General features: G+C 29.5%; 1 protein-coding gene and 1 long non-coding RNA gene across 2 annotated transcripts; one reads left to right on the top strand and one right to left on the bottom strand.

Moving 5' to 3' along the window:
* Window positions 1–1,652: 1,652 nt before the first annotated feature.
* On the bottom strand, window positions 1,653–6,237 carry LOC108468053 (uncharacterized). Its single transcript, XM_053018122.1, has one exon. It carries the CDS (start codon window positions 5,485–5,487, stop codon window positions 3,148–3,150), a length of 2,340 nt encoding a protein of 779 aa, XP_052874082.1. The 5' UTR covers window positions 5,488–6,237; the 3' UTR covers window positions 1,653–3,147.
* A 4,437-nt stretch (window positions 6,238–10,674) lies between these two features.
* LOC128296313 (uncharacterized) lies at window positions 10,675–11,467 on the top strand. The gene is made up of 2 exons (XR_008286876.1): window positions 10,675–10,799; window positions 11,245–11,467. It is a non-coding gene; the product is annotated as an uncharacterized LOC128296313 (long non-coding RNA).
* The last annotated feature ends 3,879 nt before the right edge of the window (window positions 11,468–15,346 follow it).

Genomic DNA, 15,346 nt, shown 5'->3' with positions numbered 1-15,346 from the left:
TTTCTTAATTATCTACGAAATTTCACGTGTTAGAAACACAAATTATAAATGTCTTTTGCTTTAAATGACTCCCCACTGACATTTTGTTTTGAATAATGTCAATCACATTTTCTTTTGGAAATGACAGAAAGTGCTGTTTTTGGTTTTGGTTTTTCATTATTTTCCCAGTGTTGTAGGGCTTTTTATAATTGAGAAGAATATGAAGCAACAAGGACTAAATTAGGTAAAATTTTGGATATTATAAATATAATAATATATGGAAAATTATCGGTCTGTGACAAGGCAAACTGAGGGTATGATTTGAGTTATATAGAGTATAATAAAATATAAAATATAAATAAACAGGATATTTCTCTTATTTTTAATTTTTTATATTTATTCTACAATTATTTATGTTTAGAGTTTATAATAATGTGTTTTTTTTAAAGGTTTGAATCTACATTCTTCTATTAGAAATATAAGCGTGTCTTATTACTACACGCAACACTTTGTTAATATAAATTCAATAAAATTAAGCTAAAAATTCTATCACATATGTATCTATAGAAATCATGTATTTAAAAATAATATACATTAATTAATGAAAAATAAGGTTTGAAACTAATAATAATACATATATATATATATATGAAATTAAAATAAAAAATTAGTTTAAATTGTGAGTAAAACAAAATTAATACATCGGATTAAGAATATTAAGTACAATTCAATTGTTTTTTTTATTTGGTATCGAGTAAACTTATTATATCAACTTAATCATGACATTATTAATACATACAAACAATATAAGTAAAACCATTTTTGTAATAACATTGAAATATATAAAAAAACATTAAAATAAAATTTTGGTTGAAGTTGTGAGAAAAGATTTTATAGATGTTAGTGTGGCATGGGTTAGATCTTCACATATGTATATTTTATTTTGGTTTTATTAAAAATGTAAAAGGACACAAGTACTCATGTAAGTACATAATTTATTTCAAATATGTAACGATGATGTAGTAATTTTCTAACCGAGTTCATGTTCAGTTAACTTGTAAAACTAACTCAAAATAAAAGTTTAAATAATAGTATAACTAACTGTAAAATTTTTAAATTATTAATAAAAGTACTTAGAATTTTATGCTTAATAACATTTATATTATTTATTTCTTATTCTTTTCAAAATTAAAGTTTTTTTTGGAATTTAATCAATTAAATTTGTATAACTTGGTTGATGATATCAAACTTAATCAGTCATTTCGTAATAATTAGATTACGGGTGAAACAAATTTATGTAAAAAATTTATAAAAATTAATATAAAAAATTGAAGACTTTGACTTTTTTCTTAATTAAGATTAAAAAAAAAAAATCAAATCTTTGCCGTTCAAGTGACGATGACTTAAATCCTAAACCTGTGACAAAATTTTTAACCACTTATTGGGATTATTGGCAAAAACTAATTTTTTTTTTGTTAAATATCAAATTCCAAGTACAATAATACACCAACTAATAGATTTTGGTATATGATTTTATTTTAGTAATTTTTGTTAAGATTTTTTTTAAGAAAAAAGCACTAAGAAAAAGGGATGATGATGATGATGATGATGATGATAAGCATAGAAAGGGGTAAAGATTCTTGTATAAAGAGAGTGTCGTCCTATACTAATCATTATGTATATATCAAACAAAAACTTAGTGGAATCAATGAATGAATGTAACATATGATAGTATTAGTAGCTTAGCCTTTGTTTGTTGAGCAGTCACCACTACCATCACTTGCCGACAAGAATTTTTGTCTAAATTCAAACAACAGAATGAATTTGTAATAATAATAAAAACACACTGTAAATTCTAATTCTTACACACTCTCAAGTCTGAACCTTTCATGAGCTTTGGAATGTTTAAAAGTTAAAAATTGATGATTTGATGGGAAAAAAATAACACTTGAAGCTATGAAAAAGACTTAGCACTTTCTTTCATAGTGGGGCTCCACTCTCCCAATGACCCAAAAACATAACACAGGGAAATGTAGATAAGATAGGAACAGTTACGAGTGCTTCTCCACCTACAATGGCTTCGTCTCTCAATTCTTTCCCAGGTTGAGGTTGCTGGCCCATGTACTGAACTATGGCTCAGGACGGCCCCAGGAACCTATGCCAAAAAACTTCACATCCTAGGTTCCTCCACCCAAATTCTAATATAATCATGGTCCGACAATGCTAACGCCCCAACCTTCTTACCTGTCTCTCCGGTCTGACCATGTTGTTATCACATGCTTCCGCCAACAAAAAAGGACATTCAGTTTAATGATGATGTTCATTGTTCACTTCAAGTTCAACTTACAATGATGAAGCTAATTGTTTTAGAATGTTTGTCGATAAAATAATTCAAGAAATAAGTACCAACCATAGCCACATATCCTAAAGATGAATTGTGCCCTATCTAAACAATTCTGGTAAAAAAATGTACTTGAATCCACTAGCGAGCCCATAAAAGCACTTGCTTGCATCACAAGTCACAAAAATTAAGGCAGAAATCACATCTATCTAGGTACCGATACAGTCAGGCAAATTACCTGTTTCGGCGGAGAGAACATACCTAACCTTGGAATTTTAGTTCCAGCTTCAGTTTGCGGAAAGTCCCTCGAGATGGGCATAAGAAAGACCGCCTAGCATCCAAGCTTAAGTAGCTCAGACCAGAAATGCTGAAAGGGTTTTTCAGCAAAACCTTCCCAATCATTTTTCAATACATCTAAGAACAAATGATATCAAATCAAAATCGGAAGGTAGCATATATGCCAAACCAGATCATGTAAGTTACGATATTACTCGAGATAAACAGAACATAACTTCTTCATGCTGAAATGATGACTTGTAAAGGAAAAACTGTACAGTTTCCTTCATGTTCTCTAACTTGTATTCATGAAAACTTACCAGCAAATTGAAAAGGCTTCAAAAATCATGCTAAGGTAAAAGATACTGTGAGGCTGAGCAGAGTGGTAGAAATACAATATTCAATACCAATCAATGCTTTTTCTTCCCACTTAACTCTCCCAAAATCTTCTAATGAGTAAGTAAACTAATACAAAATGAAGGGAAAGGTTGTAAAAAGAATTTAAAAAATCTTACAAATTTCTAAATAAATGGAAGAAAAAGGGAAAAACGTCACACTGAGGATGTTTCAACAAGAACCTCATTTAGTACATCATCCTCAACATTTGCTGATGCAAAAAGCTCAGCATCCTTCTCTTCGTCGTTGGAAAAATCCCGCCTCTCGAGCTTCGAGTGTGCTGCTATAAATATCAACTTTTGAGCCCTGTCCATGCCTATCCTAGACTGCTCATGTGCACCTACCCATTTCAAGAAAGACCAATTGCATTTGAATCCGCATGAAGTTGCATGGAGGAAAATAAGCCTAACCGCAACTTTCCCTATGGACTTGAACTTGGTAAGATAAGTTTCCCAAACAAGTCTACTGCTTTGGGGATTAGCAATTTTCATCTTCCCTGTCACTAGATCTCTCTCCTTCATCTGTACTGCTCGTGCATATACCTCATCAAGACCTTCTGTTCTCCATTTCATAAGTTCCATAAGAGCAATATGAGCCTCTTCCCTAGATACAAGCCTAGTTATCAGCTTATCAACATCTTTCTCTTGCTCAAGTGTCAAGCATTTGAATGGGGGAAGGTACCTCCCGCTCATGTCTTTGATCAAATAAAGAGGATCAAGTACATATGCAGCAGCCCAAGCCGGATGGTAGGTCTTCTTGAACCGCTTTTCAATCACTTTCTCTACTGGACCTTCTGCAATGTGAAATCTTGAGCACCAATCCTTCACTTTGGTTCTAAGATCATCCCATAGTGGTAGGCACTGCCCAACTAGTGGTCTTTCTTTCTCAATCACTTTAGCCATTTCTTTGATCAACTTAACCAATAAATGCACCGCCTCTAACTCACTCCAAAACCCCGTATCTCGAATCATCTCTGCAATTTTCCTGGCAAATGGATCCTCCATGGATAACATCTTAAACGTTTCGTCATGCAAAAGCAACTGAAATGCCCGAGCTGAGTTTAATATATCTTCAAGCATTGTATACACTGGTCCAAAATCCAAGCTTTCAGTATCATGCAATGGCATTCGTATTAAACCAGCACTCCCAAACTCATGCAACTGATGCTTTTGAAAGCAACTTTGGATTTGACTCGTCTTATTTACGAAATTTGCAAGCTTCAAGGCATTCTCGGTCACAGTCTTGAACAAAGGAAGCTCCTTGCTAAAGTCCTTAATCAAACTATTAAAACCCTGAAACATGCAAGAAAGATTAACCATCCAATGATGCCGGTTCTCCAAATTCCTCAACGCTTTACCCTTAAACTTATCAGCAACAATCCCAGCACACTGCTGGACGGCGTTGCCGCAAATTCCTGTTACCGTCTCCCACAGCACCTCCTCGGCGTATTTTGAAGGAACGGAACCATTAAGAAAAAATGCTCTTCTATACAAACTAGTCCCGTTAGGTAAATTCACGGTCAAATTCACCAAGCTGTCTTCCCCACTAGCAAACCTCTTGACTTTCCACCCATCGGATGAAACCTGAAAGAACAGAGCATCTGTAATCCTTGCTTCGGATTCAGCTTTCACTGCTTCATATTTAGCATCCAATCTACTCCCAGCAAGCACCCTCCTGGAAACCGGTGGCAACCCAACCTGGTTAAGGAAGTCTCTGAACTTGGGATGTTCAAGGCTCGAAAATGAAACCGACCCACAACACTCGTAAACCCAATCAGCTAATAGATTAACTGCGCATTCAATCTGGGACTTGCTTAAAGTTGGTCCAGGTGATGTTTTAGGACTTTTTAGCTTCTTCACACTATCTTCCAACATAGCCAAGGCACTAAAATCCTCTTTCCCTCCAGACAAAACCAGTTGCTGCTGATGTTGTGCTACCAAATTGCCACCACTCACCGTCATAGTCGTCCCAGGAGACGGCGAGTAATCTGACTCCCCGCAATACCTTGATGGATCAACAATAGCCAACGGAGTAGCTTGATAAGAACAACCCGGAACCGAGCCAACAAGGACCCCGCCAGTGGCAGTTACAGTAACAGAAGAAGAACGTCGTTTTCTATTACTTTGAGTAGTAGTGGCGGCTGCTGCCATCGTTGTTGGAGATGGAGAAACAGATGAAATGGGTTTAGCAAGTGAGTTAAAGTTAGGACAGGTTCCCCTTTTTAGATGCTCTGATGCCGTTCTTGAAGGATTAGAAGCTGAGAAGACGGCGTCGCAAAAAGAACACCGGAGCTTTACAGCTTTGGGGAGTCCGGTATCAGTGTTATGAACGAGCATGGGCTCGAGATGAGCCCAATACCAAGCTCCTTTGCCTTTTATAGCCTTGGTTCGAACCATGACTAAACCTTCGTACCTTTTGTGGACGGCCTTTGCTGTTAACTCGTCGGCGGAGATTGAATCCACTGGAGTTGTCGTTGTATTAGTCGTGGCAGCCATTACAAAGGACCAAAATGAAGAAAAAAATGGAAATTTTGGTAACTCCTTTTGGAGCTTCACTGAAAAATTCTCCTCCTTGTTCTTGTCATCATCATTTTCTTCTTCTGCTATAGTCAACGATGATTAATGAATGGGTTTTTACATTCAGCCGGGAAAAAATCCACCGGTGCTGACCGGATCTTGATTCCCCGACGACACTTCATGCAGACTGTTTTTTTTTTTTTTCCTTTTTTTCCACTTTTTTGGGGTTCAAGTTATTGTTTTGCAGCAGAAATTTCAAAGCCAAAAAAAGAGGGCTATAGAAAAAGAAAAGAAAAGCAAGGGGGGGACATGAAAGTCGAATGGGGGTTATTATATTGAGGGCAATAACACGCGCCGTCGAGGTGAGAGTGGGGAAGGGAAAGGGGAACATGTTGATGGGAACTGGTGCAATGAGGTATAACACCAAAGCCCCACGTACGAAGACAATTACTACCTTACATTGGTTGTCACGAAGACGTAATTGGAGAGTAAGAAGCACGCGCCTTCAAAGGTTCTAGTTTTGGTATCACATTCATGTTTCCACCATTATTACTTATAAAAAAAAAATCAAACCATATTTTTTTTCTTGCTTTCCCTATCGTGGTGGTGGTGGTGTTGGGTCTTCTTTGTCCTTTCTGTTTCTTTTCCTTCCTTTTTCCTTTGAGAATTTCATTCTTTTTTAATTTAAGAAAAAAAGAAATTATTTTCAACTACAGCAGTTAATTCCATATCCATCGTACTATGGTCTCTATTCCTATAAATTTAATGAATTCTTGGACGGTGTAATTTAACCATAGAATTGCAGGAATTACATTTGGTGTAACTAATACTATATTACCATACTTGGCATATGTTATGATACATACATATATATATGTATACCTCCTTATTTTATCCAAGGTAAAGTTTACTTACTTTCCACACGAACAAAAAGGGTAAAGCATTAAAGAGAAATATATACATATATATAGGCTGTTCTTTGGTTGTGTCTCTTCCTTTCTTCTCCATTATTTTTCTCTAAACCTAAACCCTACCTTCTTCACTCCATTGTTGCCATCAAAGAAATGCTTTCTTAACAATAATATGGATTCAATGTCGATGCAGCAATTGAGTGCAAACCCAGATAAGCTTTTCAAGAATGAAGCTTAAGTTTATAAAATAAAATAAAAAGTGAGTACTATCATAATTTTTTTTCCTTGAGAAGCTTTAATTTATGTGCATGCTTTTTTTTTGAGTTTATTTCGTAAGAGGATGGTTGGACTGTAACGAAAATATAGAAAACTACAAAGGTTAAATTTCTCTTTCATTTTTTTTTTAAATGAAATATCAAAACTTTTAGGTAATTTTATACAACATATTTAATTTATTTATGTTATTAATAATTATACTTATAATTTAATAGTATTTTTGGAGTAGGGAATGGAAGAAGAAATCAAAATTGGGTTAACATATGGTTTTATATTGATTCAATGGATCTCTATAACTGAGGCATTAAAAGTTGACATTTGATTGTCTTATCATACAATATCATCGACTTTAAAAACCGAAGTTTGATGGTGGGTAAGGATGGCTATAAGGCTGGAATTAGATTGGTGCATCCATCCGATTCAACTGAAAATTGAATAATAGAAATTTATTGAATTAATTAAAAAACGAGTTAAATAATATATCTTATTTTTAAAATTTAATCTCACCAATGAATTAGTGAATAGAATAGTTTAATCATTGATACGATTTTAAAAAAATTGGAAGAAAGAGATATAGTCATGAACTGGATCTTGAAAATTAAAAACCAAATTAGTTTTTATTAATGGTCAAATAGACACACAAGTTCTATTAGGATAACTTTTTGCGCATTTTAATTAAACTCTTTATTATTGAAATTACGTTTATGTTTTAAAATTTTTATTTTTGAGCAACAGCTAATAATTAGATCAACTGTAATTACTAAGATATAGCAATTACATTTTATTTAATTAGGCTTATGAGTATAAAAATCCTAAAATTTAAAAAAATTAAACTTTTTTCACTCACTTGAGAATTTAAACTTTCAAAATGCATTAAAAGGTCTAAACTTATTAAAAAAAACAATTAAGCAACTATTTTTAACTATTTTTTTGCACTTAATTGGATATTTGAACAGTCAAATGCATAAAAAAACCCTTTGACCGTAAAATTTAACTAACCTTAAATTTTTTTCAGTTAAAGCCACCTTGTGTCATAATCACGACGTGACATGTGGCAAAAATTATAAAAATAAAAATCAATAAATTTTATAAAATTATTAAATTTTAATAAAAATATAAAAAAATAAAAATTTATAAAAAAAATTATAAAATTTTATAAAAATCGTAAAAAAAATTTATAAAATGCATCAAAAAGGCCCTTTGACCATTAACTTTAACCGCTGATCGTTAAAGTTAACGACTCTCATTTTTTTAGTAAAAGCCATCATATGTCGTAACACAGTGTGACATGTGGCGAAAAATGACAAAAATAAAAATCAATAAAAGTTATTGAAAAATTATAAACTATTTCTTTTAGTACGTACGATAATTTTATAATTTTTTTACAAATTTTATATTTCTTTATATTTTATAATTTTCTTTCTATTTTATAATTTTTACGATTTTTATAAAATTTACAATTTTATAATTTTTTTACAGTTTTATAATTTTTTCTAATTTTTAATATATTTATAGTTTTCTCATTAAAATTTAATATTTTTATAAATTTTATTAATTTTTATTTTCTATCATTTTTTGCTTATGGCCAATTCAAGTATCCAATTGAGTGCAAAAAAAAGGGTTTAAGTGCCTTTTTTTTTAAAAAATCTAAGGGCTTTTTTATACATTTTAAAAGTTTAAATATTGAAGTGAGTACAAAAAAAATCGGAAGCTTAGTTAATTCTTTTAAAAAAGGTTGACAGCTTTTTATACCATTGAGCCCTATAACTATAAGGAATTCTAATTTAGATCAACTATAAGATGATCTGAACAACGAACTAGTGGACAAAATAATTCGATGATTGATCAGGTTCTAAAAAAATAAAAAATAAAATAAAAAAGATATCCAGCTCATGAATTGGCTCTTGAAAAAAAATAATTGGAGTATGGAAAAAATTAGTTTTGATGAATTGTAAAATAGGCATAAACGATACATAAATTCTATGCCAATACATTTTATTAGGAGGATAACATTTTATGTTAAAATATGTTGTGTTGTAACTACTCTTTTTACTATTGAAATGATATTTAAATAAATATATATGTTTTTGAACAAAATCGAATAATTAGATAAATTGTAATTATTAAGTTTTATGGGTATTTGGTAAATAAAGTTTTGGGCCTTTTTTAGTTGCTTTAGGCACAAATGGAGAATTAGGTGGCTAAACTCTTTAATTGTAGTGTTTGGTGAATGAAGGTTTGTAATAGTTTGTTGAGCTAAAACCTGCAAAACAAGAAATGTTAGGATGGGCAACCTTTTTCAACAACTGATGGGGAATGAGATTTGTGGAATGATATATTTGACCATGCTTGCTCAAAAGTTATTTCTTTTGCCACATGCTTACAAACCTAATAGGAGTGCCAAAATATCAGTAGCCTCCGTTCTTCCATTTTCACTTTCACCTTCAATGTCCAAAGTAAATCTCAAAAAAAAAAAATCTACCGTGAATCTACAAAAATCAACATTGTTGTGAGAAATTTTGAACCAAGCCTATTCATTCTTGAATATTTATGTGATATTATGACACTCTAAGATAATGTCATGTCATCACCTAAAATATTAAAATAATTTAAAAGAAATTATTAAAAATTATAAAATAAAATATAAATGGAATAAAATTTTAACTTTTTTTCATGTGACGATGTGGCACAATGTTAGAGTTCCACATAATCGTACCTTAATAAAATTCAAAGAAAACTTGTCAAGTTGTCAGACTATGTGAAAAAAAAAATTCAAAGACCAAAATGTGAAAAGTTGCAAAATTTAGAGGCTTAATGTTGCTTTATCCAAAAAAAAAATATCCTCGTTAATTTTATCTAATTACTTTAAATTTCAAATTTATTTAATCTCCTTCAAATGTCAAACATATCTTTGTTATCAGGTCCTTGAAAAAATTAGTATAAGTAATTAATTGTAACTACGATGTAATTCAAAAAAATTAGTATAATAAATTATAATAAATTTTATGTAATTTAATTAATTATTTAGTAGGTTAAAATGTATAAAAAATTTATCTATTGTTAATAAAAATTTTAAATTATTTAAACGAAATTAGTAAAATAACATATAATCGTATTTTTAAACATAAATATGTATCCTAAAATTAAAATACTATTATTATTATATATAAATGTAACGACCGAACTTTAAGGTTATTAGAAAGGTGTATTTTCTGGTCACTATTTCTGAAAATGAATTAGAAAATATTTATTAAAAATATTTATGAAGTTAATCGAGTGGTTAATTAGAGTTTTAATTAAGTGAATTTAGCTTAATTAAGAGTAATTAGGAAAAATGACTAAATTGAATAAAGGATGAAAGTTGAATTGTAGATTAAAAGAAAATAAAAAGGGACCAAATAGGCAATTATGTCTAATGTATGAATTTAGGGGCAAAAGATGGAAGAGTCTAGGATTTTTTATATTAATTAATTAATTTATTATTATGGTTATTATTATTTAATTGATATTAAGTTATTATATTATGAAATAAATTGAAATAAAGACAAATGTGTGATGATAAAATTGTACAAGTGTAATATATGTATTTGAACACTTGGAATATAATTGTATATTTACTTAATTTTAGAATAAAAGATATTTATTAATTAAATAATTAAATAATGAGATTTTTTAATAAATAAATTAAATAATGACAATTGTAATGAATTTATTGGTACAAATGTGAAAATATAAGTGTGTACAATTGTAATATTAGTATTTAATATTAAATAAGATATTTATTAATTAAATAATTATATTATGAGATTTTTATGTAATAAATATATTAAATTATGACAAATGTATGGTAAAATTTGTGAAATGTGTAATAATAAAATGCATACAAGTGTTAAATAAATATTTGTTATTAAATAGATTTTTAATATAGATATTTTTTATTATATTTTATATATATATATATATATAGTAAATAAATAAAGAAAAGAGAAAGAAAACAAAGAAAAGAAACAGAATAGGCAAATGAAAAGCAGGGGAAGGAAAGAAAGAAAGGAGAAAGAAAAGAAAAAGGGAGAATTAGGGTTTGAAGGTTTGGCAATTTAATAGGTAAGTTAATTTAGCCCTTTTTACTTAATTTTGATGTTTTAAAAGCTTTAGAACAAAGTTTTAATGAAATTAAATTAATATTTTGAAAGTTATTAGATTTCTAAATATTATTCATGTTGAATAAAAAATGAATTAGGGGTTAGATTGATAGGAATTCAAGTTAGAAATGAAATAAGGATTGAATTGTAAAGTAATTCATAAGTTTTATGTTGAAGGGACTAAATTGATGAAATTTTCGAAATTAGGAAAATATGCTGAAAATTTCATAGTTAAGTATGAGTTTGGACAAAATTTGAATAGAAATGAAGTATGAATTGAGATAGAAAAAGTAAGTAAATTTAGTTAAGATTAAATTGAAATTAAAGTAGAAATTGAATCAAAATTATATTAATTAGATATAAATTAGTATTGAATTAACGAATATAAATTGTTTTAATTCCCATAGCTAATGTTGTCTCGGGAAATCTCGGCTAAGCAAGGAAAAATGGCAAAGACAACGGGAGTTAGCTCGAGAAAATACGGTTTGTATTTCTATAATCCGAACTCAGTCATTATTTGTTATATTTATATACATATGACAATTGTTAGTGTTAGAATTATGATGTTTTACAATTGAAATGGATTGATTTTGGTATGTGATGAATTTATCAAATTTATATTGATTGAAATCATTTTGATTGAATTTATATTGATTGAAATATATATTATATATATGATTTATGTAAAAATTTGAATATTGAATGATGTTATATTGAAAAATTATATTGATTGGAATATGAGGAATTGATATGAATATATGAGATTTGTGATAATTGAATATTTGATATTGAAAAGTGAATTGAGTTGTATTGAATTATGAATTAATGTGAATAATTGAAATATATTTGTTGAATTGAATGAAAATGTATGAAATTATGAAAATGTGTGAATGTATATGATTATTAGAATGGTATATTGATGAAAGATTTATTAAATTGAGAAAGTGAATCAAATACCCTATTAACAGTATCAGACCAGATTGGATACAAATGGCATGCCATTGGATTTGTGATGTGATGAGGAGATTTGTAGTTCGGCCGAGAAGATGTTTCTGTTATTATATACTTCGGTTTATTCGAAGAGGCATTTAATGCCTTATTGGTGTGTTTGGGAGGATATGATATACTGGTGTGTTATGGAGGATTTATAATATTCCGGGTGTGTTTGGGTTGGATATTCTAGTGTGTTTGGGAGGAATCCACGTATTTATCAGAGTCCGAGTCTTGTTAATAGGGGTAAATAAATGAAAAGATAAATCGAGTGAATTTGATTGATTGAGCTATTGGAATGAAATGAGAAATTGAATTGAGAATTGAAATTGAGATATAAGATTGAAAACATAAACCAAAAGGTTCATGAAATGAGTGAAGTTCAAATGGATGATGATTGATGTTAGAATGAATTAAAATGGTATATTGTTAAGAAGTAAAGTGTGAATACAAATGAATTGTGAATATATTGTAAAGAATTTATACGGTAGCCAAATGAAAAGAATTGAGCAAATATATTGTTGTGTTTGTTATATGGTTTGTATAGAATTTTTATGGTAAGTAAATGAAACTTATCTATAAAATAAATAAATGAATAGTTATATTTGTTATTGTGATTTTAAGTTTAATTGTTATATTATCAAGTGTTCGGATTATAGAAATACCACTGAGTATACCATACTTAGCGTACGGTTTGTTTCCGTGCGCAAGTTAAGTAAAGATAGAATGTTGAATCAACATCTCAGGCCGATCCCGAATTCAATGAGGTAAAGTGTGTTAATTATGGGTAATGGCATGTACCTAGGATATCTTATGTGTGTGACATTTTGAAATTGTAAATGTAAGGATAAAATAAATAAATTTAGGTTTGGTTATGGTATAAAATAGGATTTGACTAATTTGGTATGAATTTGAATTTTTGTGAGACAATGTCAGATTGATTTTAGAATTCCCTATTCTGAATTGGGAAAATCATTAAAAATTGTATAAAAATAATTATGGGCTATAATTTATATTTTTAGAATCCTTAATGAATCTATTTTCAAGAGAAATAAACGGGAACATCATCCGAGTCCTATGCTATGAGATAATTAAATTTTAGTAAAGAAAGATCGAAACTGTCAAACAGCAGACCAGGGGTAACTTTGAGGAATAAACTGTACTAATTGCCTAAATCAAAAATTCTAAAAATTTTATGGTAGAAAGACATATGAGTCTAGTTTTAAGGAAAATTAACAGAACTTAATTTGGAGTTTCTTAGCTCCAGTTATAAATATTTTAGTGACTGCTGCTCAAGAAGACAGCTTTAACATGAACATAAGAAAATAATGGAATTGTTTGTAATTATTCTGTAAACTCTAGTAATGCTCCATAACCCTTTTCCAGTAACGGTTTGGGGTTAGGGGGTGTTACATAAACAACCTTTTAAACTTAAATAATATACGGTCATATTTGAAAAGCGGTATAAGATAATGAGATTTGAGCATAAATGCTTTTATTTAAGAAATAAAGAGTGTAATTATGGTACTCTAATTACATTCAATTTAGTGAGACAGTAATTATCCAAATATATAGTTACAAACAATTACACTTAAATACAATTGCTAGCTAATTTTTAAATAAGACATTTAAAACAATAATTAAACTACTCCCATTAACAATTATTAATAATTAAACTACTCTTGATAAAAAATACTAATAATTTAATTTCTTAACATTTAGTTATTTCTTTTAATAAGTAACATCATACAATTTATAAATATAAATATAAATATTAATTTTATTATTCTTATATTTTTATATTACTTAGATTTTAATAATAAAAAGCTCATTTGGAATTTTTTTATACTAGATTTGTTATATATATATATTTATATTTATAAAACACCTGATTAAAATTAAAAATTAAAGTTTTGGAGATCATGTTGTCTTAAGATTAAATCTGATCGCGTGAGAATAATTTTGTGGATTTAATCTAGGTTAATTTTAATTTTTATTGATTTTATATAAGTAAAAAACACCCTCATAATAATATTTTCTATTTCTAAATGGAAAAAGCAACATATAATCTTTGAATTTGGCAATTATTTCTAACTTAAATCATCACTTAATTTTTTATTAAAAATATTAAAATATACACCTAAAATGAATATGTACTAATAGACGTCCAAACTCATTTGAATCTTGCATCCACTTATCCATTTTCATTTTGAATATGGTTTTTTAATAATTATATGAATTTATATAATTCTAAAATAAATTCGTGAGAAGTACCTGAATGTACATTTGTTTAAAGTTTATTTGTCACTTCAACCCCTCATAACAATGCTAAAAACAATTAAGAGGGATTAATATGAGTCAAAGAAAAATATAATGATGAAATTGAAAAGAAAAGGTTAACTTTAAGGACCAAATATCACCTTATCCTTTGAAAAAGAATCTAACTTTCAGCTAAATTAATATGAATATGAATTCATAGTATATTCAACAAAGAAAAAATCTAGAAAGCTTTTGATCTAAAACAGTAAAGATTTTGGAAGGAAACTTATGTTTAGCAATGCTACCATAGTCCAAATGTGAAGCTGACCAAATTGATTAAAAATGGGCCTATCACTACTCAAGGCCCATCATTAAGCTTGTGGTCATGCCCATCACCCCAACCACTAGGTTTGAGAAAAATTGGCTATTTTCCTCTCCTTTATTTAACCCCAAAAAGAGTCAATAAAAGGGAAGGAGGAGGCCTATTAATTTTTTAATATTGGGATCAAAACTCCCTGGAAAAGATATTGTAATAGGTTTTGACCTCTACAAAAAAGCCCTGCATCTTAGAATACTCCCTGAAGGAGTAAGATTCAAAAAAAATTTCCAACCCTTTGTCAGAATCCCAAAACTTTTTGTTATCCAATCTGAAAAAATCCTTCACACTATCCAGGAATTAAAAGCCCAATCTTGTGCGGAATATCATTCTGAATTCCTGAATAAATGCTCAAACCCTTTGTGGAAAAACCCAAATTTCTTCATTAGATTACCTTTCAAGAAAAATGAAGACATCAACCCAACAAAGGCCAGCCACCAGGGAATGAATCCAGATCACCTGATGCTAGCATCAAAGGAATGTAAAGAATTACAGCATCAAGAACTGATTGAACCTTCAAATTCTCAATGAGCATGTGAAGCTTTTTATGTAAATAAAAGATCTGAACAGATTAGAGGAAAGTTAAGATTGGTAATTAATTACCAGCCTCTTAATCATTTCCTTCAAAATGACAAATTTCCTCTTCCAAAGAAAGACTTACTCTTTTCAAGCCTAGCCAAAGCAAGAGTCTTCTCTAAGTTTGACCTCAAGGCAGGTTTTTGGCAATTAGGAATTCATTCTGATGACAGACCAAAAACAGGATTTTGCATTCCTAATGGACATTTTCAATGGAAGGTCATGCCATTTGATTTAAAGGCTGCTCCTTCTCTATTCCAGAAAGCAATGATAAAGATTTTTTATCCTTTGATGGAAAATGCTTTAGT

The sequence above is a fragment of the Gossypium arboreum genome, chromosome 8, assembly GCF_025698485.1.
Source record: "Gossypium arboreum isolate Shixiya-1 chromosome 8, ASM2569848v2, whole genome shotgun sequence".
Lineage (NCBI taxonomy): Eukaryota > Viridiplantae > Streptophyta > Magnoliopsida > Malvales > Malvaceae > Gossypium > Gossypium arboreum.
The sequence above is the reverse complement of the archived record's forward strand: the minus strand, read 5'-3'. Positions and strand labels throughout refer to the sequence as shown.